Here is a 27982-nt window from a genome sequence, read left to right as displayed (position 1 = left end):
ATAATTCACCCAAAAATAAATACCAGCTATGGGGGTCAAGCTTACATGTTGTATGTAAAGGAGTAATCACTCTTCCAAACTCAGTCATTTAGGCTTACCACATCTAGATAGTTTTCACCTATGGGAGAGGATGTAGACTTACGGCTAGAGCGGTCGACCTCGAAGCTGGGGAACTGGGTTAGAGTATCGGTAATGACGCTCAACACCCTGTGATTCTGGGCAAATCACCTAATCTCCCCTTGCCCAACTAAAATTAACGTGTCCATCTGTAACGAAACTAGTGCTCATGTAAAGCGCTCCGATACCAGATATCCGCGGGTCTAGTTTGCGCTATATAAAACTACACCTCACTAGTTTCATTTTGTGTTTAAATATCCGCACATTATGGACCTTTGCAGTAGTTTGCACATATTGTAACTTTCTCTGTAACCACTTTTAATCATCGTTTTTTGGTCTCATAACTACAAATTTAGATCCACTAACATCGTATTTCTTCCAGTATTACAAACATATTTTACGCGGGCTCTCAATTGCCAGAGATTAGAAAGGTTTGAACAGGGCACAAGGACTGCATTCTCGCCACACAATAGCCACATGTTTTCATGGCCCTTACTTGCATTTCAAAGCATTACAACACAGGTACACTTCACTTAGCAAGGTAGGTAAGCAAAGACTTGCTACAATGCTCCCTGCTGCATCCAACAGTCAGCCTATCAATGGCATGATCACACATGCACTGACCACGCAGGCACAGCTGCATGACCACGCAGGCACAGCTGCATGACCACGCAGGCACAGCTGCATGACCACGCAGGCACAGCTGCATGACCACGCAGGCACAGCTGCATGACCACGCAGGCACAGCTGCATGACCACGCAGGCACAGCTGCATGGAGGTTAGAAAGCAGAGATTTGCCACAATACTCCCTGCTGCATCCAACAGCCAGCCTATCAACGGGAGGATCACACTTGCTCCGGTCTTAAGACCTGGAACTACATGCTGTTCCTCCTTCCCTCGGGCGATAGCAGCACTGGCACACCAATAGCTGGTTGTGTGCACAACACATAGGTTAATAGAGACTTTGGGAGTTAGTGGCCTTGGTTTGGGAGACAGTGGGTTGGAACGTCTCCAGTGATCTAACCAACAGCCTAATTGTCAGTTGCTTTAGGATCAAAGTAACACAGGAATGAAATGTTATCTGGAGCACGCTGTGGGGGATGGTGAAATGCAGATGCTCAGCCCTTCTGACACAGGAAAGTCCATGCATTCCTAAACCGTGAAGCAACCTATAAAAGTGTAGGGAGCCCAAGCGGTTTAGACGTATTTTTGTAGACAATCGTACAACTGCGGCCAAATTTGATGGACCTGAAAGGCATCCTAAAAGGCGGCTTGAAAGACCAGGCTGTTTTAACCTTTTTCATTGGCTGTCTTTCACCAATCTCTGGGATGGCTACATTTACGGAGCAGTAGTCTTTCTGTAGGCTGAGGGATAATCTTGAACACTCAAAAGCATCCAGGTCATTTTGTGGCACATCTGGATAGTCACTGTGATCCCAATCTTGCACCAGTCTATGCCTCCATTTTGGACTCACAGAACGGGACTGCTGTGTGAGCTTTAGGAGGTCTCTTATGTGACTTACAGTAATTCTTAAAGTCCTTAATCAGGGCCAACATTGCCTTATCAGTTATTACACATTCTCTTCATGCATTAGAAAGCCTTGGTCCACGGCTAGAGGAGAACATACAAAAGGCTGATTTTGAAGTCGCCATGTTGCCATTTTTGTTTATCTCACATTTTCCTGCAATGACTGAATGGTCTACTTGAAACATTTAATACCCGCTTCAACGAGAAGAAAGCCTCAAATATGCCCAAGGCGCGGGTTGGCACCCAGTACACTGTTGCTGGTGGAGCGGTGACTGCCACCCACTGCACTAAAGCAATGTAAAGCCAACAGCCATTTTCGTGAATAAACCAAACGGCAAACTGTGGAAGAAATATCTTCAGCTACAAAGTCACCCATCACATTTTAGACAACAAAACCCTCTCCTCAAGTGTGTCCGTTTGCTATCATCTCCATACTTAAGCAGACAGCCTGACTAACAACTAAAAAGCATCTTATCCGTGGTGATTCCATGTCACATTTGGTTATTAGTGCAGTCTGAATCGCTCTGACATGAATAATGAAATCTGAAGATGGTGACCAATCACAAGGAACTCTGGAACTCACTAGATGGCTAGAGCATGCAAAGAACCTGAATGTATAAAAGAAAATGTTTTGTGGATATACTTGCAGAAATCAGTATAACCTTAGTTTGGACTTAAACTGTGAGCTACCTCCAGAAACTGAGCAAAGAAAAATTCCCCCAAGTGTGCAAAAACATTCAAATCCCCCCCTACCCCATAAACCATTATGTAGGACCTCTGCCTCAAACATTTATTATTTAAAGAACTCCTTGGTATAGGATACCTGCACATTTTGAATATTACACTGCAATTTGGGTGCACAAGGGCCTCTTCCTTAAAGACAAAGAATCCCAAGTATGTTATACTACAAAATTGATCCTTCCTTCAAGAGAACGTCTTCTCAGAGCTCACTACGAGTTGCAGCACCTGCATTGATTTAATAATTCCCAGTATGATTTTTCATTCAATGTTAATTTAAATGGTGCGCAAGGACAGACCAAGCTCATGTCTTGTGACAGATTCACCAGGTGGGAACCAAACCAATCATTTGACTTCTTTAACCTGAAAATTGAATAGAAAAGACCGACATTACAAAACACAACACTTTTGAACTCAATGTTTGGGTACAAAATGTGAATTCCCCTACCAAGTTCGCACAGCAGCCTAAGATCAAATTACGAACTAGTAAAAAACAAAAAAAAACTATTCTGACCGCATTCAGGATGACAATTTCATGGAATAGAGTTTGTTGAGGTTCCATATTACTGCGACTATTTCTTTAACCTTTAAAATTAGGTATTTGATGTTCTTGTTTATCTTGTAATAATACAGTGCATCTCCTAATCCAGGGTTCTCCAAAGCCGGCCCTGGACAGCCAGATGCATGCCAGATTTTAAGACCACTACATTTATCTGAATGGGGATAAGCGAAAAATCTGGCATTGATCTGGCCCTCCAGGACAAACTTTGGAGAACCCTGTCCGGATAGTCAGTACAAAATGCATGTTTTTCTCCTTGGAGACATCTTCCTCCTGTTCGAATGCAGAGATGAGGTTTCATACCATCCATTAGTGCAGCAATAAGAGACAAAGGCATTGTCTATTGGGGCCACCAGAGATTTCTGCCTACAGTTAAGCCAATGCAATTTATCCCTCTGTGCTTTGTATAGTTGATTATTAGCTATGTTAGAGGAGTGCACCTACATCTGCATTGCATAGAAGTGGTAATGATGCGAGCGGAGAGTCTGTTGGGACAGCACTTTGGAAGTCCCATCTCTAAAGGAGAAGGAGAGGTATGAGCCAACACTAAGCCTTGCATAGAGAGGGGAGGAAATAGAATGATCAGAGCGCAGAAGAAGGAGAGCAAGAAGTCAAGAAATCTCCTTCAGGCACAGAAGAGACAATCTGATCATATGGAAGGGCAGTCTTTAATAGTATAAGCATCAAGAGCCCAAGATCACAGAGAGCTTTCGGGGTGTACAGGGGTAATCGGAGGAGACTAGCCACAGCAGAAAAGAGTGAAGAATGAGCGATCACATACAGCAGCGTAGAGAATGACACGTGTGCCCAATATCAGCATAGTGGGGGCCCAACTAGTGTTGGGTTTGTGCAATTAGGAAGGATAAGACTTGTGAAGGGAAGTTTTTCAAACCTGCTCTTGGGACAAACTAGTTGCACATAGTGTCAACACAGGATGCAGGCGCATCACTCATGGCTTATGCAATCCTGGCTGTTTACCAGAAGCACAAAGATGAGTGCAGAGGATAGACACCGTGCGCTCTGTGAATCGATGTACATAAAGACTTGTTTGAATTATGCTCTATGGCAGCTAACACAGAAAGAGAAGTGAATGAATGTCCCACCACATATTCTCCAGCGTGCATGCTGTAACCTGCACCCTGCATACCAACCTGCACAACCCAGGTACTTCTCAGCACTCAAATGTACGATACCTACCTATCCCACCCACCACCACACAAGGTTGTTGGGAGACCAGAAGGTCGGTTTATTTGGACATTCTGGACACACCAGACTCGAACACATACGCCTCATGTAAGCAACAGGTTAAAACACGGATGTCCTAGATCCAATATGCCCTGAAAGTGAAATGTTATACCCACATGTCCTTAACACACCGACGCTGTATGCACCGGCTCAAAACTCTGTTGGTTCTGTACTTCCTGCACCAAGTAAAATGACACTGATCCACCTACTCAAATGACTGACATCCCCAAGCCACATATCCATCGTGACCTCGAATGATCATCCTGAACGGACATCTATGAACCAACCTCATGCGCCGTGCACTGCTATCCGCTATACCTACTTCACCCACTCACCAGTCTACTGCCCCCCACACTGCTATCCGCTATACCTACTTCACCCGCTCCCCAACCCCCTGCCAACGCACAGCTATCTGCTATACCTACTTCATCCACTCACCAATATACTGCCTCTACACTATCCACTATACATGCTTTACCCACTCGCCAATATACTGACCCCCACACTGCTATCTACTATACCTACAAGTGAGAAAGTGCCCTCTTTCTTGCATGGTATGCCCCCACTTTTTGCTGAATTGCTGATGTACTTTGACTGAGCGTGCCCTGGGCTCCTGCCAATCAGGTACCCAGGGCCTGTGTTCCTTCCCTAAAACTGCATTGAAGCCTAAAACCCAACTGGCATCTCTGGCCACATGTCAGCCCCTGGTAAATGGTGCAATGGGTACCCAGGGAACTGTGACCAGAGAAGGCCCCTAAGGACAGCAGTACTTATTGTGCCATCCTTCGAGGCATTGTACCCTGAAACAGGCACACTGCCTTTGCAGGCAGAGTGTCTGGATGCAGAACAAAACAAAGACGACATAGCACACATCCCTGTGTGCCATGCCCACAGACCACTGCCCTGGCATACATCAGTCACCCCTCTAGCTGGGTGCCCTATGCCGGCGGTGAGGGTACAGGTGAATGAGCCCTGTACCCCTACAGTACCCAGGTCCATTCCTGGGCCCTGTAAGTGCAGTGCTGCTATTTAGAGTATATGGTGCTGGGAGGTTGTCATTACGAACTCCACAGTATCATAATGGCTGCACTGAAGACTGGGAAGTTCGGTATCAAACTTCTCAGCACATTAAACCCACACTGATGCCAGTGTGGGATTTAATGTAAAATGCACCACAGAAGGCATCTTAGAAATGCCCCCTGAACAACGACCAACTCCCAGTGTTCTGACTGAGTGGCTGCGCAGGCTGCCACCACCAGACATTTTTCTGGACCCCTGGGCCGAGAGCCTGCTGCTCTCGGGGGCCTGAAACAATGCACATCGTGGGACGAGGTGCCAAGCCTCCTCCCCCAGGATGGGCAGGGTTCACAAAGTAGAAGCTTCAAAGGCATGCCACCTTTGTGATCCTCTCCAGACAATTTGCTGCTTTCAGTAACTGGTCTCCACTCGTTCTACCCCCCACTTTGGGCGGTAGAACCGGCGGGAAAAACAAGTGAGGAAGAGGTGTGCCCACCTCTGCTAACTCCACCCCTAAGGTGGGGGAGGCGAGGTGAAGCACAACCTCGAGTCCCCTCCATCTTGAGGATGGGGGGGGACCCAACTAACCAGGGAAAGGCTCCTGCCCCCCTCCCACTGAAAAAGTAGCAGAATAGGGGGGTGTACCCACCCCAGGGAAGGGACCCATCGGTCCCTGCCCTTTACCTACCTGTAACGCCCCTAAATTTAGTATTTAGAGGCACCCTGAACCTTGCTTCCTCAGATCCCGCAACCACAAGAAAAGGACGAGAAGCTGTGCAGAGCTAACGACGCCTATGACTTGGCCCAAGCACTACCAGCCTGTCTCCCCTCAAACCTGCTTCTGCAAAACACCAGCATGTCCAGCGGCCAGCAACCTCACAAACCCCGGAGGACCTGCCTGCATTCACCTTCCAAGCGGTTTCTCCCGTGAACACCGGACATGTTTGAACTGCAGTTTCTGGTGCCAGCCAGGACCCGCGAATCCAGCGCACACTGCACCAGCCGAGCCCGGCCTGTGTTTACAAACACCACGAGGAGGCCCCCACACCCCACGCCCATGATCCTGACACGAGATCCGGCAACCCCTGACCTGCCTCAAGCCTCCAGGCGACGCCTGCAGCCTCAATCCAGGAGACCCCACCCTTACCACGACCAGAGCGGGTAAGAAAATCCGATGTCCAAAGGCACCCCTGCACCCATCGCCCCATGGCCTTATGTGCCCAACCCAGTGGTGCCTAACACTCCCAACTTACCCCTCGAAGTGGTGGTCACTCCTGAAAGATCTTTGCCCCCGAGCCTGCAGTGTTTCTTTGTCCCAGAGAATGTATTGATTTCAACAGGGCACCCGACCTCAAAACTGCACCCTGCACCCAGCTGCCCTAGCGCCGATGAGGGTGCCCCTTTGGTGCTAACTTGGTCCCCAACTTGCCCGGAGCTTAACCTTAGGAGCTTTGCTCCCACAACCTTGTGGCCTGCTTGCCACCAACCGGAGGCCACCCCTCCCCTATCCTCCATAGGATAACATTGGCCCTCAACACTCTGCACCCGACTGGCCTAGTGCCACTCGGGGTGCAACAACAGTGCATCATGGACCCTCAGAGACCCCGGCGTCTAACCCCAGAACCCTAAATCAAAATACTGATTACTTACCTTGAAACCGATAACTAATTTTTCCTCATAGTATAACATAGAAACTTTGAGAGAAGTGCCAAAGTGTAGACTTTTGAAAACTGCAAATATTCCTTAAAAATCAGCAGATTAACCAAAACGCATTTTCTCACGTGTTTTCAGGAAATGTCCCAGTGCTGAATCCAGGATCCAGCACTGAGTAAGAAAAAGTAACGATAACCTAACTTACCTGACAAGTGAATTTCCTCCGATAGGATAACATTGGTGATTCTATGTGAAAAAGTTCTTAAGTATCAACTTTTGAAATACAATAATATTCCTTAAAATTATACCTTTAACCAAAACGCATTTACTCACCTGTTTTTAGGAAATGTCCCAGGGCTGAATCTAGGATCCAGTCCTGTGGTTAGAAACGTAATCTGAAAAGTAATTAACTGCATTTTACTTAAAAAGCCCATTCATTTGAATGTACGATATACCTGCAATGTGTTGCAAACTGCTTTCTTAAATCTGTAATATCACAATCAGTACAAGTTATATTGCAATTCTGAACTGTGTTCAAACAAGACCATTACTACTGCAAAGTATTTATATGCTTACCTGTACCAGGCTGGTTTGGTTCTAGAAATAAAACAGTACATTTTTTTATACAAAACAATTGGCCTAGAGTTCAGTTCTTGAGTGTGTGAGACCATTTGCTGACAAGAGTGTGTACATCAAATGCTTTACACGGTCCTCGGATACTGCCTTACTGCTCGACCAAGCTACCACAAGAGAGTAAGGTTCTATCTAACTTTAACCTCTGGAGACTCTTGGACTCTATACACACTGTACCTCACTTTGGTGCAGTATATATAGAGACAGTTTAACACTACATCATCCTCTCGCCAATATACTGCCACCGCACTGCCGTCCACTAGGTCTACATCATTCACTCACCAATCTACTGCCCCCTCACTGCTATCTACATTCCCTTCCCCCTCTCACCAATCTACTTGAACCTACACTGCTATCCACTATGTCTACTTCATCCACTTGCCAATCTACTGCCCCCACAGTGCTATCCACTATACCGCCTACTTCATCCTCTTACCAATCTACTGTCCCAACACACTGGCCTCCAATCTGCCATCCACTATACCCAACCTCACCCAGTCACTATTCCACTGCACTTTTACACTTGCCATTACCCTCAGCCGGTCAGCCACAATATACATCACACCTCTCCGCCAACTCCTGTACTCCTCTCCCTGCCACTAACCAACTGTGCCTGAACCTTCAACACCCACATGACCATGCTTATTCAAGTGTCACACTGATCCATCCGTTATCATCCACTGTACCTACATCCTGATACACGTCACTCATTTGACCACTTATTAATTCACTGTATCAGCCCAATCCCTCAACATATATTGCCCGTAACCCACCCAACACACCTGCATACCCCCTCCCCCCCCCCCTGAAATCCCAGCCAGTCACTGGACACCCTGAAGCCCCAGCCAGTCACTGGACTCCCTGAAGCCCCAGCTAGTCACTGGACTCCCTGAAGCCCCAGCCAGTCACTGGACTCCCTGAAGCCCCAGCCAGTCACTGGACTCCCTGAAGCCCCAGCCAGTCACTGGACTAAAGTAGTCTCTATCTTGATTTGAAATAATATGAAACGAAAGATGTTATGAGACCCCACCTTAATGGACACAATTGTAAGCTTGCAGGCAGCATACAAAACTATTTCTTGGAATACCGAACTACCTCACCCATAAGCTTGGCATTTCTGGTGGATGACTTCTGAAATGCCAAGATAATAGGATACTCAAAACACCTGTATTTAATAAGTGAAAAACTCAAACAATCCTTCACCGACTCCATTCCACCAGCCAGAAAGACAAGCGTATCCTATGACATGTAATAAAAATTTCAAAAACAAGCAAAAAGAAACTGAACACACTATTTCCGCTTCAAAAAAGAAGGATCCCCTACTCAAAAACACAAAATCTAATCAACACCATTAATCAACTGAAATACCCACTCATTTACTCACTGAAATCCTATATATGTTAAAATAATGCAAAATGTATTATATTGATTCCCGATACAAGATAAGAAATTATTCAAAAACGATTAAAAAAACAGTTAAAACAGTATCACAGTACCATCAATGCAGGTATTCTCAAGTAGGAGCCGTTTTATCTTTTGGTGCCTATAGTTTTGAGGCAGAGGTTTTTGACGCCATAGTCTCTGGATCCGAAGATTGTTTTGGTACCGAAGGAATTGGTTCCGAAACGAATTTTGGTTTCGGCTCGGTGCCCGAATGCAGCAGACTCCATACCGAGCCGGAAGGCCTTGATATTTGTTTTGATGCTGTAAGAAAGTGGCTCTATATATACTGCAGCAAAGTAAGGTTCAGTGTGCACAGAGTCCACAGTCCCCAGAGGTTTGGCAGAGGCTAAAGTTAGATAGAACCTTACTCTCTAAAGTGGTAGCTTGGTCAAGCAGTAAGGCAGTATCAGAGGACCGTATAAAGCATTTGATGTACAGACTCAGTCAGCAAATGGTCTCACACACAAGAACTGAACTCTAGGACAATTGTTTTGTAAATAAAAATATATAGTAGTTTTGTTTTAGAACCAACAAAAGGTATCAAAATACTATCAGAATAAAATGCTGTAGTTGTATACTTTCAATAAGCAATAGACTTTTAAATCTAATAGTTACAGTTGTTGCAATAGGCAACACAATTCAAATACAATTTTAACATTGAGCTCAATGGGAGTTTAAGTAAATGCAATTTCAGTTACTTTGCTTATGATTTTCTTACTCAGGGCTGGAGCCTGGATTCAGCCCTGGTGCATTTCCTGTAAACAGTTGAAAGAAATAGTTTGTTACACAGGCGATTTTTAAGGAATATTTGTATGTTTCAAAAATCGACATTTAGAAGAATTTGGGGCAAAAACCAGGCAATGTTATCCTATGAAGGAAAATCAAGTTATCGGCAAGTACGGTTGTAATTACTTTTCAGGGTCAGTGCTGGGCACCAAGATCCAGCACTGGGATCTCTCCCGATAACAGGTGAGTAATTTCGTTTTCGTTAAACGGCTGTTTTTTTGTGAAAATTTTAAAGTTTCAAAACTCGACACTTAGAAGAATTTTCAAGTGAAACCAGTCAATGTTACCCTATGGAGAAAATGTAGGTTATCGGCTTTCAGGTAAGTACTCGACTGGCAGAGTTAAGGTTCTGGGCATAGACTCAGGGGTCTTTCAGGGTCAGGTAGATACAGTGCTTACACCCTTAGCAGCACAGAGGCAGCCGGGTGCAGAGAGAGTTAGGCCCAATGTTAGCCTATGGCGGGCAGGTGGCTTTGGTTGGTGGCTGCTAGCAGGCAGGCCATGCGGCTGTGGGAGCTGGGCTCCTTGTCACTTACACAGGGCAAGTGGGGAAGTAAGATAGGATAGAGGCTACACTTCTAGGGGCACTCGGGCAGCTGGGTGCAGGGTGCTTTTGAGCCGTCGGGCGCTAAATGGCTTTCAATGGATAAGCTACAGGGCGCCGGGTGCAGGGGTGCCTTTTGGTGTCGGGGAAATCTTGCCCTCTGCTGGTCGCGGTTGGAGGGGTCCCTGGTTCTGAGGCTGCAGACGTCGTCAGGAGTGTCGAGGAGGGTTCTTGGGTACTGGATTCTTGGTCACAGTCGCCGTGGGGACATCCTCGTGGTCTTTGTCCACTCTGGCAAAGGCCAGGCTTGGCGTGTGCAGGAGTCGTGGTTCCTGGCTGGCACCAGGGGTTTGTTACTTGCTTTGAGCAGAACCACTGCTCGTGGGAGTCCCAGTCTTTTAGTGTCACAAGGCAGTCAGGTCCTGAAGGGTTTTTGAGGTTGCTGACCACTGGAGAGGCCGGGGTTTAGCAGGAGCAGGTTCGAGGGTTGACAGGCCTGTAGGGCTGGGGCCAAGTCAGTTGGTGTCTTCCCCTTGTTAGCAGCTGCACGGCAGGTCTTTCTTCTGGGTCTTTTTGCTGGTTTCGGAATCTGAGGAAAGAAGGTTTAGGGTGCCCCTAAATACTAAATTTAGGGGCGTTACAGGTAGGTAAAGGGCAGGGACCAATTGGTCCCTTCCCTGGGGTGGGTACACCCCCTATCCTGCCCATCTCCAGTGGGAGGGGGCAGTAGCCTAGGCCTGATTGGGTAGGGCGTCCCATCTTCAAGATGGCGAGAGCCCGGAGTTGTGCTTCACCTCGCCTCCCACACCTGAGGGGTGGGGTTGGCCGAGGCTGGCACACCCCTTTTCCTCACTTAGGTTTTCCTGTCGATGTTCCCGCCAGAGGGGGGTCAGAACCGGGGGCCAGTTGCTGAGTACAGCAAGTGGCCTGGAGACGCTCACAAAGGCGGCATGCCTTTGAAGCTTCCCTTGCCCATCCTGGGGGAGGAGACCTAGCACCTCGCCCAGGATGTGCATTGTTGCAGACCCACGAGAGTGGATGGCTCTCTACCCAGGGGTCCAGCAACAGGTCTGCTGGGTGGCAGCTTATACAGCCTCTCAAGTAGGACGCTGGTAGTTGGTTAAGTTCAGGTGGCCTCTCTAAGATGCCCTGTCGTGCATCTTACATTAAATCCCACACTGGCATCAGTGTGGGTTTAATGTGCTGAGAAGTGTAATAAAACTTCAGTCTACAGTGTAGCCAATATGGTGCTGTGGAGTTTGTGATGACGACCTCCCAGCACTGTATACTCTTAATGGCAGCACTGCACTTACTGTGCCCAGGAATGGACCTGGGTACTGTAGGGGTACAGGGATCATGCACCTGTACCCTCACCACTGGTATAGTGCACCCAGTTAGAAGGGTGACTGAGGTATGCCAGGGCAGTGTGTTTGAGGGCATGGCACACAGGGTCATTTCGACTCTGCTTTGTTCTGTACCCAGACACTCAGCCTGCAAAGGCAGTGTGTGTGTGTGTGTCAGGGTACAGGGCCTCAAAAGTTGGCACAATAAGTGCTGCAGCTTCTCTGTTCACAGTGCCCTGGGTACCATTTACCAGGGGCTGAAATGTGGCCAGAGATGCCAATTGGGTTTAGGCTTCAATGCAGTTTTAGGGAAGGAACACAGGTCCTGGGCACCTGATTGGCAGGAGCCCAGGGGACACTCAAGGTAAATCAGCAATTCAACAAAAAGTGGGGGAATACCATGCAAGAAAGATGGCACTTTCTCACAGATGCCGGGCCCAAATACAGGGCGTTAGAAACATGTTCTTGGTGCCGACCTTGACCTGAAGGCAGAGGAGGAACCGGAGTCTTTTTCTTGGGCAGAGGTGGAGTTTGGGGCAGGGGAGGATAAGTACTCACGGTACGCTGACCCTGCAGAAGCTCCTAGTTTATGTCGGAGTCTGCGTCTGACACTGAAATCAGCTCCTCTTCTTCCACGGCTTCTTGCGTGTCGTAGACGTCTGGTTCGGAGTCTTCTCTGAAGAGATCTGGAATGGAGCCGCTGTGTTGCATTTCGTGGCGTTGAGCCAGACGGTCACAGAGCATTTTCTTGGATCAGAAGGATTTGGACACGTCACACTCCTGCTCGTTCTCCAGGGAGAGGCACAAGTTGCAGACTTCGTGCGAGTCGGTGCGGGGGTACTTGGCGTGGCACGGAGGACAGAATTTAAATGGAGTCTGTTCCATCTACTGTGAAGTGACTCCACGCAGCTAGGCCCGGCAGCCTTCCACGAAGTTTGATCGAAAGTCTTTTCTGAACCGATACGATACGCGAAGAATGGGAAATGCGATCGAACAACAATACCGTTGAGGATACGTGGATTGCACATGAGGGGAACCCGAGAAAGGGTGTCGTACCGCAGCTCAGCAATTCACGTCCGAACCCGATGGTGGAAAAAAACTATCTACCAACAGAGCCGATGCCCATTCGCACTATCAACGAAAGGAGGAGTCACCTACCTCGTGACTGGAAAGATTCCTTTGAAGAAAAACAACTTGCAAACATACGGACCCAACACTAGATGGCAGGAGTGGGCAAAGCATGTGATCTACAGCTCACATGCCTCGAACATTGGTTTATTGGTATTTGTGGACATTTTTTAGGCACCAAATCCTGGTACATTAGGAATGAATTACGGCTGTATTTTTGTGCTGTGTCACTGTCTGTTGCAATTAAAACGCGTTTATTGCGTTTCCCATGATGGGCTAATTCATTATATTCACAACTTTTGAAGAAGCATCCAGCAATGCAGAGTTTTAAATTTTTTTTTTTTTTTTTTAAACCGCAACGTTTCCCAGTGACTAAATGGGGGGGAAATTGAGCGGTTGGCAAATGTCCTCTCTGTACAGGGCTTCATTTTGAAATGCTGTATTTCAAACTTAGTTTTTTTTTTTTTAAGAAGGATCCTTTATTCTGTATAGAAGTTGGTATGTAAATGAAGTTACACAAATTAAGAAGATAGCCATACAGGAGAACCAAACTAATTTTCTCAAAAAAGGTACAAACCTCCCCAATTAAGAAGGATAAGTATGAAATCATGAAAAAGGATTTCAGACAGCCTTAAAACAACTAAAACCTCCATTCCAGTATCAGAAACTAACCAATGCTTGGAGCAGGAAAGGATGGACTTCCAAATAAGCATATTATAGTCCTCTGACATTGTGGCACTGCTTCTTAATTGCAGATGATACCAGAGGTGTGCCAGAAAGGTCAGTATATCTGCCAATACACGACTGGTATTGCCTGTAAATGTAACCTGGATATGTAGAATTCTTATCCGTTGTGAAAGCACATATGTCAAGACCCTTCATGTAGAGGCGATAGCCACATCAAATCTGGTATTCCGTGATATAAGTTTAAAAGGGGATTTATGCACGGGCTCAAAACAACCACATGAGGCCTTCAATAATTCATATTATTCCGGCCCATGGTTTCATTACATTTAAATAAACAGAACATTTAGGGCCCGATTAGGAATTTGGCGGACAGGCGACTCGGTCACAAACGATACAGACATCCCGCCCGCCTTATTACAAGTGCCATACGATATAACGCACTGAGAAGGCAGACGGGATAGCCACTATGTTTGTGACCAAGAAACCCGTCCGCCAAACTCTAAATCAGACCCAAAGTTCGGAGACTAGAAGGTGGGGAGGATGGAGTCCACCTTTTTAACTCGGCTAGTCCTTCCATATTAATCTTTAAATGGAGGTTTTCCATTGATTACAAGCTAAACATGAAGAGAAAGGAAGTTCCCGTCAAGTACATATCTTACACAAGCATAGTTTAATAAGTCACCATTTTTTCCAGCCATATTCCAGCATCTACATCTACTCCGCTCATACCATTTTGTTTTACAGTCCTGTCGCGGGCACTAAGTCCAACCATACAAGTAGTGTAGTGTTTTTAATGGCACACGTGGGGAAATGCTGGGTGCGAGGAAAGTTGTGGATTCCTGCAGATTGGAAAATTCTGCAATCACTATAAAAGTAAGGAAAATGCATGATTTCAGGCAAAGTTTGAGGTTTGCAGGGTATTGTGGGAAACAAAATCTCATGGGCATCACACAAGGCATTCCACCCCGAAATTCCCTGGTTGGGTACTTTTCAAAAATATCTGTGGCAGGTAGGTTTGCATTGGTGACAGATGAGCACAGCCCAAAATCCTGCAGCTATTGCGGATCTCGCAACGTAGCACTTTACAGCCTTGTGCGTTATGGTCTCTTGACCCACCCAGACAAGTGATGTACCATTTTTATTAAGAGACTTTGGAGAATGTTTTGTGGTAGGAAATGTGTGGCTTTTCACAGATTCTAGAAGGTGTCCTCAAAGAAATGTGAGGAATGTGTGTTTTTAATCAAAGTTTGAGTTTTGCAGGGCATTACGGGTAAGTAAACGGTGTGGGATGCATGCGAAGTACACCACCCTGGACTCCCCTGGATATAATGTTTTCTGGAACTCTTTGGGTCTGGTAGGTCTTTCCAGGAAGCAGCCTACGCAAGTCCAAAAAGTGTGTTGCATATGTGTTATATCGTAAACTTCAATAAAAAATATGCATTTAAAACAAAGATGCTGGTTAACACTCCTCACGTAATCGCGCATAATTAAGTAAAAGGAAATTATGCTAGTTACACCCACCGCTAGTTTCAAGAGCTGTTTGCAGTTGTAATGAAACTTCCTTGGCAGTCCCAAATTTCTCCGTCCCAGTTTCCTACTCTCCTGCTTGGGGAGGTTTTGCGGAGATTCACCCAATGATCAGGTATAAATCAGTTATAGCTGATGGACTAGAAAATCCCCAGCACCATTAAGTCACATTGACTACAAATAGCTGGCGAGTGCTCCTGTCGCACGTAAAAGCTGCCACTTCAGCCTTTTCTAGACAAAGTGGTCGGTCTGCTGAGGGGGGGCGTCCATCACATGAAGTCAGAGCTTTGTCACATTTTTACTGGAGTTGGTGAAAGCAAGGTGTATTAAACAGTAAATTACTATAGATCTGTAATATCGACTAATCGTGTTAAGATATGATCTAGTACTCCTTTTGCATGAACACGCCTGTTCAAGATAGAAGCATTTGAAGAGGAACCAGGTGTAAAGGCAGAGTACACTGCTTTGTTGTATGTGCCACAGAGTGGGTTTCTATCCAAAGAGAAAGTTGCTGTGTAAAGTAAGACATGTTCACTACCAAGACCTTGGGAGTAATTTCAAGGTTTATGAGGCAAAGTAAACTGTTTTCTATGTATTTTTCAGCACAGAAGCCCAGCAGGAGAAATTATCCTCCCTGGAATATGGTTGAGCCTATCCTGGTTTTTAGGGAGCAGGATGAGACTAGATGGTGAAGCATGACACAAATAGGGTGTGTGAAGGTCTTGTAAACACCAAGTAAAGTTCTGAGTGAAGAAAGAGTTCCACTTTATAAAAATATAAAACACTCCGCTGATGAGGTTCTATACATGTAAGACACTGTAGGTGACATTTGTATTGAAGGGAGGTCGTGTCCTATAGCTCCTCTCCAGGTTTCTGAACTTGGTTCTAAAAATTGTCAGACATCTGTTTGGTAAGGGTAAACTCCACCTGCAAGGAACGCTGTACCCGTACTAATCTAAATTGTTCCCGGTACGCATGGTAGTCTTCTGCCCAACACACACTAGCTCCACTGATGTGGATACGCACAGTACTCCCACAGCAACAGAGACACACACATACAGTACTTGACTGACACTGGTACATTTCCCATCTTCTCAAGCCTTTCACAATAGACTCATCCACTCTGCACAGTGTACTCACTTGCTGCTGTCTCCGATATTCTTCTGCACTGGCAGACAATGCCCGGGCAAGAGCCAGATCCTCTTCTTCCTGTGAACTGAAATCACGTGACCGGTCATTACTCACTAGGACAAGAGAACAACTTGCAACAATGAATGAGTGTGCAGGTGGAAAGGAGTGCAGTTAAAGGGGACAAAGAGGTCTGCTGGTCTGAAGGTGCAGTTAAATCTTTGTTTGAGCAGTAAAGGCCACAAGAATCAAACATCTGCACACATACATGGAGAGGAGCTGATACCCTTGTGTTTCTTAGCCATTTCGTGCACAAAGTGGAGAAATAGGAGCAGAAAGAAGTTACCTGGGCACGGGCGTGGAGGTCGCAGACTCAGCAAGGGACATTTCCAGGGCTCTTTGTAAAGCCTCCTCTTCACTCTAACGCAAAAAATAAAAAAGAGGAAACATTAACCAGACAAACGCAAATGATAATACCTGGTCACTAACCTAGAAAAGTTTGCATTCAGGTTACACCACGATGTTACCTTGCTCAGAACCGGAGGCCACCTCAATGATCTGCATTATGTTTACACTTTGCTGTTACCTCAATCTCACAACCATAAGTTCCCCTTAAAGGCCTGAACTCAGGAATTCAAGGATTGCTCAGTCCAGACCCACCAGGTCTCAAGATAAACCTGAATTTGGGCTACTTTGGAATACTCGCACACTCCGGACCCCCAAGGACTTAAAGGCCTACATTTACTCTGCATTGGAGTGTTTGCTCATCCCAGACCCCAAAGACCTTCTGAAACACAAGCAATCTGTTTATGTCAAGCTCTACTTAATAGAATGAAAGCGGCATCTCTTCAACTGCTTGCACCATAAGCGCAGTGGGGCAACACCACTACTTGAAATGTGAAAAAAAAGAGTGCAGGTACATCAAAGAGTGCAGTCCACCATCAGCAAATCTAACAATCTCACACACGCCCAGATCACTCTTTCCTACACAACACTTACAAATCTACGAGAATATTGTGGTGGTGCAGAACCACTAGCTGCGGTGGTGGTGCTAGTATTGGCGATGGTTAAGGTGACCAAGTTAGTGGCAGTGAGGAGGATAGTGGTTACATCGGTGAATAGGAGAGGTTGGAGTTTGTGACCGTGTTGGAGGTGGTGGTAGCAGCAAAGCACTTCACTGTCAAGGTCTCAAAAGGTTATGCACAGACACTACCTCTGTGGACCATTAGCAAACGCAGTGGCTACTGGGCATTTAGTACTGGACAAAACGAGCCACCATGAGGGGTAGACTGGGCAGACCAGTAGCCGAAGGAATATGCTACTTACCAGTATGCATCTGTTCTTGGCATGTAGAGCTGCAGAGTTGTACACTTAGCATAGGTCGCCATCTGGTGTTGGGCCCGGATGTTTGCAGTTTGTTTTTCTTCTTGGACAGTCTTTGGAAGTCACGAGTTTGGTGACTCCTCCTTCGGTCCGTACTGCGCATGGGCTTCGGCTCCATCCTCAGATTGTTTTTCGCCAACAGGGAAATGATGGAGCGTAGTAATAACAGTGAGAAACCCATGTGTTGTATCTAAATAAGATGTACTGGAACGGATACAGGTAGCCGGGGAGGCGGGTGGGCGTGTACAACTCTGCAGCTCTACATGCCAAGAACAGATGCATACTGGTAAGTAGCATATTCCGTTCGAGGCATATGAGCTGCAGATTGTACACTTAGCATAGATTACATAGCAGTACCAAACCTTAGCGGCGACCACCGGTATCCGTTGCAGCTGTTTGAAAAAGTGTCTTTAGTACAGCCTGGCCCACCCTAGCTTGCTGCTTGGAATGCACATCTACACAGTAGTGTTTTGTGAAGGTGTGCGGTGTAGACCATGTGGCTGCCTTGCAGATGTCATCTAAGGGTATATTCCCTAGAAAAGCCATAGAAGCCCCTAACTTTCTTGTAGAGTGGGCTTTAGGGGGGAACAGATAATGTTCTCTTTGCCTTTTGATAGCAAATTTGTATGCATTTTACAATCCACCTAGCTATCCCCGATTTTGAAATGGGGTTGCCTTTATGTGGTGGAGAGAAGGAAACGAACAATTGTTTAGTCTTCCTGAAGGGTTGCGTTCTTTGTATGTAGTATAGTAACGCCCTTTTTACGTCAAGCGTGTGTAAGGCCCTTTCTGCAACAGATTGGGGTTGCGAAAAGAAGACAGGTAATTCCACTGATTGATTGAGGTGGAAGGGGGAAATGACTTTGGGCAGAAACTTCGGATTTGTGCGAAGTATGACCTTGCTGTGATGCATTTGTATGTAGGGTTCCTGTATGGTGAACGCTTGTATTTCACCAACCCTTCTAAGGGAAGTGATAGCTACAAGGAAAGCTGTTTTCCAGGTGAGAAACTGTAGCTCACATTTGTGCATTGGTTCGAAGGGCGGACCCATTAGACGTGTAAGAACTAAATTTAGATTCCATACAGGGGAAGGTGGTGCCCTGGGAGGAATTACTCGTTTAAGGCCTTCCATGAAGGCTTTAATAGCGGGCACTCTGAAGAGTGATAAATGCTGCCTGTTTTGTAGATAGGCAGCGATCGCTGCTAGGTGTAGGCGTATGGATGAATATGCCAGGTTACACCTGTGAAGATGGAGCAGATAGCATATGATGTGCTGTATGGATGCATCTAGAGGGTTGATTGTATTGTTACGGCAGTAAATTACAAATCTTTTCCACTTTGCGGCATAGCATGCTCTAGTGGTAGGACGTCTGGCTTCCATGATGATGTTCATGCAATCAGAGGGAAGGTTGAGGTATCCGAATTCTAGGATTTCAGGAGCCAGATCGCCAGGTTGAGCTGAGCTGGGTCCGGGTGCCTGATTTCTCCATGGTTCTGGGTTAGGAGGCATGGGGATAGATGCAGTTTTTGATGTGGTACCACTGACAGTTGTAGTAGCGTGGTGTACCACGGCTGCCTGGCCCACGTCGGAGCTACCAGAATGAGTGTGAGGGAGTGCTGTTGTAGCTTCCTGACCACTAATGGAATTAGTGGGAGAGGTGGAAAGGCGTATGCAAATCTGCCTGACCAGTTCATCCATATCGCATTGCCCTTGGACAATGGGTGTGGGTATCTGGCAGCGAAGCTTGGGCATTTTTTGGGTGAAGAACTTGTGGATGCAGTTCCCATTCGTGTAGTTGTTGTGTTGTTGTGTTTGTCTGCTGAGCAGATCTGCCATGGTGTTTTGTACGCCTGGAACGTGCTGTGCCAGGAGAAAGATGTTTTGGGGAATTGCCCATCTCCATATGCTCTGGGCTAAGCGGGAGAGCTGGGGAGAGTGTGTCTCCCCCTGTTTTTGTATATAATACATCGCAGTCATATTGTCTGTGCGAATGAGGACTGCTTTGCCCGAAATCTGTTTTTGGAAAGATTTTAGGGCTAGAAAGATCGCCAAGAGCTCCAGGTGGTTGATGTGGAGCGATTTTTGCTGTGGCGTCCATAGACCTTGCATGGTGAGGTGTAGGAGGTGCGCTCCCCAGCCGGAGAGCGATGCGTCCGCTGTTAGAATCACCTGAGGAACCGGGTCCAGGAACGGCCGCCCTTTGGAAAGGTTTGTGGTGTTCCACCACTGCAGAGAGTGATGTGTGCGGCCGTCCACCAACACCAGATCCGTCAGCTGACCCTGGGCCTGGTTCCACTGTTGTGCTAGGCACTCTTGAAGTGGACGCATGTGGAGTCTTGCATGGGGCACTATGAAGATGCAAGACGCCATCATTCCTATGAGCTTCATAAACACTCTTGCTGGAAGAGAGTGTTGAGGAAGGAATGTTTTGCGTAAGGCTTGAATGCTTGTGATTCTGGCTGAGTTTGGATAGGCAATACCCTTGGAGGTGTCTATAGTGGCCCCGAGATATTGCTTTGTGTGAGATGGTATGAGGTGGGACTTTTGGTAGTTCACCGTGAAGTCTAGCTGGTGGAGCAGTTGGATGGTGCTGTTTGTATGTTGCACACATTGGTCGTAGGACGCGGCTTTTATCAGCCAGTCGTCCAGGTAAGGGAAGACGTGAATGTGTTGACGTCTGAGGTGTGCTGCTACTACTGCTAGGCATTTGGTAAACACCCGTGGTGCGGTGGTGACCGCGAAGGGGAGAACCGTGAATTGGTAATGTTGTCCGTCCACCACGAACCTGAGGTATTTCCTGTGAGAGGGGTGTATTGGAATGTGAAAGTATGCGTCTTTCAGATCCAATGTTGTGAGAAAGTCTCCCTGGCAGAGGAGTGGGAGGACTTGCTGTAGGGTGACCATGTGAAAATGGTCTGAATGTATGTAGGCATTTAGAGGCCGGAGGTCGAGAATGGGTCTGAGGGTCCCGTCTTTCTTTGGTATTAAGAAATATAGGGAGTAGACCCCTAGATTTTGTTGATTGACGGGGACCTGTTCTATAGCGTGTTTTTGGAGGAGTGAGAGTACCTCTTGTTTGAGCAGTGTGGAATGTTCTTGAGACATTGGACGGTGCCTTGGTGGGATATTGGGTGGGGTAGATGTTAGTTCGAGACAGTACCCTGACCGAATGATTTGGGTCACCCATTTGTCCGATGTTATGGACTCCCATACGTGGATAAAGTTTTGTAGTCTGCCCCCGACCGGAGTGGAATGGTCTGGGGGGAGCGGAGGGGAGTCATTGTGCGGGGGGGGGGTGGCAGAACGGGTGTTGTTGGTTTTGCCCCTGCCCTTATTGTTGTTACCCCTGTAACCACCTCTCTGATTGCCCTTTGAAAAGGTATTTTGAGGAGGGGACTTGTAGGAGGTAGAGGCGTTATCGGTGGAGGAGCCTCTGCCTGTGCCACGAAAGGACGAGCATCGAAAGGAACGTTTGGAGGCTTGTGTTTGGAGTGCCCCCATAGACTTTGCTGTGTCTGTGTCTTTCTTCATCTTTTCGAGCGCTTCGTCTACCTTTGGCCCAAAGAGTGTTTGCTGGTCAAAGGGGTGATTGAGTATGGATGCCTGGACTTCAGGCTTGAACCCTGAGATCCTGAGCCAGGCGTGGCGACGAAGCAGGACACTGGTATTTATGGCTCTAGAAGCAGTGTCGGCTGCATCGAGGGCACACTTAATGGAGGTGTTTGTAATTAGTTTACCCTCCTGTATCAGGTCATGAGCCTTGTGCTTGTATTTTTCTGGAAGGTGCTGCATAAGAGCCTCTAGTTCGTCATAGTGTGCTCTATCATATCGCGCAAGCAGTGCTTGTGTGTTTGCAATGCGCCACATGTTTGCAGCTTGGGAGGCGGTGCGTTTACCAGACGCGTCCAGAAGTTTAGATTCTTTGTCTGGCGGTGGGGCATCTCCTGAGGATTGGGAGTTAGCCCGCTTTCTAGCCGTGGAGACAACTAGGGAATCTAGGGGAGCAGGGCCCTTGATGTAAGCAGGGTCTGTGGGTGCCGCCTTATACTTCTTCTCTATTCTAGGGTTCAGTACTCTGGCTCTGACAGGGTCTTTGAACACCTCTGTAGCGTGCTTGGTGACACCCTTAAGCATGGGTAAAATGGAAGTGGATTTGTCCTGTATATCAAATGTATCCAGTAGGAAGTCTTCTTCTACTGGTTCACTGTGCATGTCCACCCCATGGTAGTGTGCTGCTCTCTGCACTAAATGGTGAAACCCTAAGGAGTCCTCTGGAGGAGACGGTCTTGATGGGTATAGGTCGTCCTGAGGTACATTGGGTATATCAGGGTTATTGTAATCCTCCCATGGATCTGGGGTCCCTGGTGGAGTGGGATCCATTGGGGCGTCCGCCGGGTAATTGTCCGGATCCCCATCATCCGGATCTGGGGATGGGGTCGGATCGTAGTGAGGTACAGGTGGCGGAGACGGTGGAGGAGGTGGAGGGGGTAGGGGAGGCGGTGGTGGGGAGGGCACTCTGAGGGGAGAAGTAGCAGAGTCCTTCCTTTTGGGTGGAGGAGGAGCATCAAGGCGTCTTTTCTTGGTAGTTAAAGTCAAAAGCCCAGTCTTTGGATCTTTGGACAAAGTCTTTTGTAAAGGGTCTGGTGTAAACAGAGCCAATGGTGTCGAGTCGTCTGTCGGCACCGGTGATTTCGGAACCGGGGGTTTCGATGGTCTGTGTGCGCCATGCTTTGAGGTCTCCGGGTGTTTCGGCGTCGAATTATGTTTCGGCGCTGGAGCATCGGTGCCGACAGATTTGTGTTGGTGTTTGGTCGGCACCGAGTGTCCAGGCTTCGGCACCGGTGGTTTCGGAGTCGAGCTGGATTTTGTAGTCTTCGGTGCCGGATGCTGTTTTTCGGCACCGGGTGTCGGCTGGCTCGATCCCGAGCTGCCATGAGACTTTGGGAGCTTCGACACCGGGCCCGAAGGTGGGGTGATCGAAGTTTTGGTTTTGGTTTTGCCCAGGCCGGCAGGCGAGGGAGTAACCTGAGTCTCTTTGGTTTTCGGCGTGGGGGTGGGAGGGGGCATAGTACTCACGGCCCGCTGCGCTGGTGTAATGTCCTCCACGTCGGAGTCGTCGACCTCGGAAGCGCTGACGACGTCTTCCTCCTGCTCGGTGTGTGTTTGCCCCGAAGCTTCGGCGTCGTCTCCGAAGATGTCCGGTGGAGCTGCAGAGGATGAGTGCGCCATGGTGCGTCGAGCTCTTCGATCTCGGATGGTCTTCTTCGATCGAAAAGACTTGCAGGCGGGGCAGTCTCTGGCCTCGTGTTCCGGAGAGAGGCAAAGGTTACACACCTGATGGAGGTCGGTGTGGGGAAATTTAGACCCACATTTTGGGCACTTTTTGAACGGAGTCCTTTCCATCGGCCGGGACCGGAGTCGCGGAGGGCCCGAAGGCCGGTGTCGATGTACGGGATGGAGAAAGTGCCGCTTCGAGAGATGAAGATGATGAAGGAACTCGAAGAATCGAGGATTTTCCGTCGAGGCTGGAACCGTAGAAGTTCGAAGCCGGAGCACGAAGTATCACATCCGAGCCCGATGGCGGAAAAAAACAATCTGAGGATGGAGCCGAAGCCCATGCGCAGTACGGACCGAAGGAGGAGTCACCAAACTCGTGACTTCCAAAGACTGTCCAAGAAGAAAAACAAACTGCAAACATCCGGGCCCAACACCAGATGGCGACCTATGCTAAGTGTACAATCTGCAGCTCATATGCCTCGAACACTAAGATCCAGGGTACCAAGGAGGGAGAATTCGAGCAACACAAGATCACTTTGAGCAGCAGTAAAGTGTTAACAGTTTGACTAGTCATCAGATCGGTATTCAAAATAAGGTGGGACGTAAATGTAAATGTCAAGGTACTTATAGAGCGCACTGTCACCAGACGGCCACCTTGCGGTGTCGCCTTTTGCGGTTTCCTGGCGCTGATACTCATACCGCTGGAACCCCTCCTGGCTTTCCCTGTGAAGTGTCCACTCCTGGGCACCCCCAGGGTGAAGCCAGGCATCCTTAGCGCTGTTGGGGCCGGTGTGGAGGCTAAGCAAGCTATTGCCCAGAGTTGCAGCGTGGGGCCAGTGATTAGAATAGGCACCGAGGCGAGAATAGACAGGTCCGAGGAAATTGAGCCCGAGCCCCGCCGAGGCGGGAATCGAACCCTGGTCCCTGGCCAGAACTCTGCTTCAGGGTCTGCCGCTCTAACCATTGAGCCACATTCCTAAAACCATTGAGCCAAACTCCTAAAATTATACCCAAAATTACGTCAAAATTATACCCCCATTCTGCTTGAGGGTGGCTAATGCCACAGTAACTCAGTAGTTACTACTAGCTGTGAGTGGTAGAGGTGGCAGTCCATTAATTCAGGGGCACAAGACTTTTTTCATGCAAGTCCTTTGGGGCATCAACCTTCTGCCTAGACCCGATAACTGGGGTCAGATGCTCTCATCATATCTGTGAGATGAATCAACACCACAAGGCTGTATACATTGACAGTATGAATGGTGGAGCCCATTTTGACCCTGTGACCTCAAAAGTAGGATTTCTTTTGGGAAGGTTAGTTAAGCAAATCTTGAACATACCAGCTTGCATCCACCCAATACTGCTTTCCCTTCCTGAAACCTGTGGCGACTGGTCTTGAGAGGGAGTGGAGGGTGGCAGCAGATATGCTCCCCATGCTTGGAGAAGAACTGGAAAGTTTTGTGTTTTTCCCCAATTCCCAATAGGGACAGACTTTGGCTTTTGTTAAAGCCGACTGCACGTGAACTGATCTGAATGCAGCTTCACACACACCGGGGATCCAAGGGGCTACACATAAAAGAACTGCGATCCGGAACTCAAGGTCACACTGGGCTGAGGGCAGTAGAGACAATCCGAAAGTACACATCAGGTCATAACACCAATGACAAAGCCAAAGTGAGAATGAAAAAGACAGGTGAAAAAAATGGGATATCCAGAAAATACAGCGCAGGATGGCACAGCTTTAATAAACGGTGCTGGAGATTTATTCAAAAGTGCTGGCCAATGTTTATAGGATTTTTAGAAATTTGTTACTTAAAACATTTACTAACTGGCTAAACCACCAGTTTATATCATACTTCTAGAAAACGCATTGTAATACATTTTGCAGTGGTAATATTAACATTGCATATTCATTCAATGTTATATAAACATAGATTAAGAGAAGAGTTGAGACATTCTGAAACATAACTGGACTGCTATCATCCAAGGCCTGAACAGAAAATGTCTGCACTCTTTACACTGGTCTAGCTCTTCAGTCCAAGCCCCACTGCACACGGTTTACACTAGTCTAGTTCTTCACTCCGAGCCCCACTGCACTTTGTTTACACTGATCTAGCATGTCAGTCCGAGCCCCATTGCACAATTTACATTGATCTAGCCCCTCAGTCCGAACCCAATTTCCCAGTCAGAGGCCCTGCCTCATTAAATAGTGAGCATGGCATTGTGGGATTGCCTGGATGGTATCCTGTGAATTCCCAACATCCTGCCCACTTTACGCCTCCCTTTTAGGCTGCATTCCATTGCCTGCTAGACAGGGTTGATGGTGTCCCTGAAAAGGCTGCCTTCCACCCGCACGAGCCAGCTACCATTCCTGAGCCTGCCGCTAGCATCTTGCCATGCTATATATGAGGGTCCTGCACAAGAAGAGATCAGTTCAAGTAGATGGGCAAGCTTCAAATAATTAAACAAATAAAGCATGGACACACTGCTCTCCTGCCCCGAAACCCCCAAACAAAAGGCTGTCTTGTAGAACTTCAACCTAATTAACCACAGCCTGTGATGCAGTGGAGGATCAGTATCATCCAGATCTTGGAGTCTGTAAAAGAGTCATACCCACGTCACCGTAGATCAATGCAGAGTTCAAGCTACTCCTGTATCTCAAATTCTTATTTCCTGCAGAGATAAAAGGGACTCTTACCAATCCATTCTGAAGCTCATCAGCAATAGGCACAGCAATGGGAGGAGGAGGGGATGGACGAGGTTCACTTGGCCTGCAGGTACAAAGAGGAGAAGAGTATAAGGCCAGAGTAGAGAATGAATACTTCTAGCAGAAGGATTTTACAACATGGATCTGCCGGTCTAAATGAGTTAACAAAGATCTAATCACAAAGAAATGAAGGCAGAAGTGTTTTTCTCCAAAACATGGACTTTTGATAATAGCGGGTACTCTTATATCCTCAATACACAAGCATTCCAAAAGTAATATGAACTGTAATACTTCATGGGAATCTTCACTGAAGTCATGAGCAAGTTACTCCTCTACTAGAGACCATCTAGCTGCAGATTTCTTACCTTAGAATTATCTCCAGGCGTCAGACTGGATCTGGAACTTTTTGGTGAGCAGTACCCCCAGCAGAAACCCAAGCGCACAGTAGGTGAAGCCGTTCGGCTCCGCGTAGCATCATCCACACCAGAAGCAACGTGTGCAGTGCCTATACAGGCACCACCCTAGCACACGGACGTTCATTACGTTTTGCAACTTTCCATGCCAGGAATACAGAGCCATGAAGAACACTGACCACTGGTGTGTAAAACTAGGGCCCTGAAACAGGAAAACCCTGTCCCTAGAAAGCAGTTTACAGAGCGGGGAGGATTGGTGGGACAGTGAGGAATCTGCAGCTATGTTGAATCTCTACCAGATAAAGCATTACTTAAGTTACCCAACTTGTTCATCTGATAGAGACTGAGATCCAGAGATAGGTCGGCTAAACAATTTCACACCAAAAGTCCTGCAGGATCGAAGGGGCAAAGTGATCGTCCTCACAGACCTGACTGTCTAGGCAGTAGTAGTTAGTAAACATGTGCAGAGATGTCCACGATGCTACCTGGGAAATGCCCAGGACGAGAGTTTGCCTGCTACCGCAGTGGTCGCAGCCTTTGTTCTGGTGGAATGAGCACGCAAACCCTCTATGTGTTGCTTCATGGCCTATGTGTAGCAAATGTTAATGCAGAGCCCGATCCATCGCAAGAGAGATGGTCTGTTTCTGCACAGCCTTTCCTTTTGTGGCCCCAACATAACCCACGTAGAGTTAACTGCCCACCCGGAATGGTTTTGTGCACTCATGGTAGATCGCTGCTCTTTGTGTCCAGTCGGTGGAGTCTCTCCTCTTCCTTAGAGAGATGAGACGGATAGTGAAAGGTAGGCAACATCATTGACTGGTCTACATGGAACGGATTAGCTCCGGCAAGAAAGATGCTAGAGTCCGAAGGAGCAGTTGGTCAGGGAAAAGAAGAGTTGCAGGAAGGCTGAGGGGACAGTGCCAATAACTAACTGACCCTCTGGGCAGATGTAATTGCCACCAGAAAGGCAGTCTTGATGGTGAGGAGCCTAAGAGGACAAGAGTGAAGTGGCTCAAAGGGAGTGCACCTTGAGAAAGCAAGAACCAATTTAAGGTCCTATTGAGGCATAACAGATTGGACAGTGGGAAACGTGCTGTAGACATTTAAAGGAACTGGTTTACAATAGGGGACTTGGAGATAGGGCTGATCAGGTAGCCGCAGAAAGGTAGAGATGGCAAATAAATAACCTTTCAAAGTGTCCAATACAGAGCCCTGCTGGATTACGGTAAGTCTAGCCAAAAGAACCTGGAAGGGCGATAAAAAGTTTCAATCTGTTTTGCAGCAAACCATGCCACAAATGTCGTTAACAACCAGCATACAGAGTCTTGGTGGAGGGACGCCAGGCTGCCAAGATAACATTGCAGACTTAAAGCGAACGGTCGAAAGCAGTCAACTGTTGCCACTCGATGGCCAGGCATGAAGGTGGAGTGTTGACCAGTTCGGTGGAGTATCCTCTCCTACTGCTACGACAGAAGAGCCTCCCAAAGGGGCCAGTTGATCGGGGGACTGAAGTCCATGCTCAACAGCTCAGAATGCCAAACATTCCAAGCCCAGTCCTAAGCCACCAGAATGATTTGCGCCCGGTCATTACTGATCTTCTGGAGAGCTCTGGGCAGGAGTGGTATGGGTAGAAAGGCGTGCAGGAAGCCTGAGCTCCACTCGAGACGCAAAGCATTCGAGGAAGAGGCAGTTTGGAGTCCTTGCATCACCTCAGGTTAGAAAAGTCACTCGTGATCTGCTAAGCATCTTTGGACGAGTTTGTCTGCCCTGACATTCCGAGAGCCTGCCACGTGTTGAACCACCAGGGGAATACCCTTCTGGTCCAGCCATATCCAGAGGCGCAGGGCCTCTTGATAAAGGGTGTTGGACCTAGAGACCTACGGTAGCTTGGCTCAGGTGGAAAGGCCTCGTTCCAGAGTAACATGTCGTGCTTGCGTCACACTCACCTCAGCACTCCAGCGTACCATCACTAAAAACTACGCTACACCAAGAAATTAGAAAAGTTAGAAAAGCTTTCTTTCTATCACGTTTTTCTTTTTTCAAATGAAACCAGTCAGTTTTATCTAAATCGCATTAAGATCAACAGCACTTCATTGTGACTAGATTGGCAGTACATAAATACCATAA

General features: G+C 47.5%; 1 protein-coding gene across 11 annotated transcripts in view; it reads right to left on the bottom strand.

Moving 5' to 3' along the window:
• The window catches only part of ZFAND2B (zinc finger AN1-type containing 2B), a 164698-nt gene that overhangs the window by 34676 nt on the left and 102040 nt on the right, over positions 1-27982 (bottom strand). For 9 of the 11 annotated variants that reach the window (XM_085650161.1, XM_085650166.1, XM_085650164.1 and 6 more), the window contains 3 exons: positions 25434-25506; positions 16424-16497; positions 16090-16165 (listed from right to left, as the gene is read on the bottom strand). In XM_085650161.1, coding sequence (XP_085506287.1) covers positions 16090-16165; positions 16424-16497; positions 25434-25506 — 223 coding nt within the window. Of the gene's footprint in view, positions 1-2422; positions 2748-16089; positions 16166-16423; positions 16498-25433; positions 25507-27982 lie in introns of those variants that run through there. The other 2 variants (XM_085650162.1, XM_085650163.1) reach the window with 1 other exon arrangement.

The sequence above is a fragment of the Triturus cristatus genome, chromosome 3_2, assembly GCF_964204655.1.
Source record: "Triturus cristatus chromosome 3_2, aTriCri1.1, whole genome shotgun sequence".
Classification (NCBI taxonomy): Eukaryota; Metazoa; Chordata; class Amphibia; order Caudata; family Salamandridae; genus Triturus; species Triturus cristatus.
This window is presented reverse-complemented; position numbering and strand designations above follow the sequence as displayed.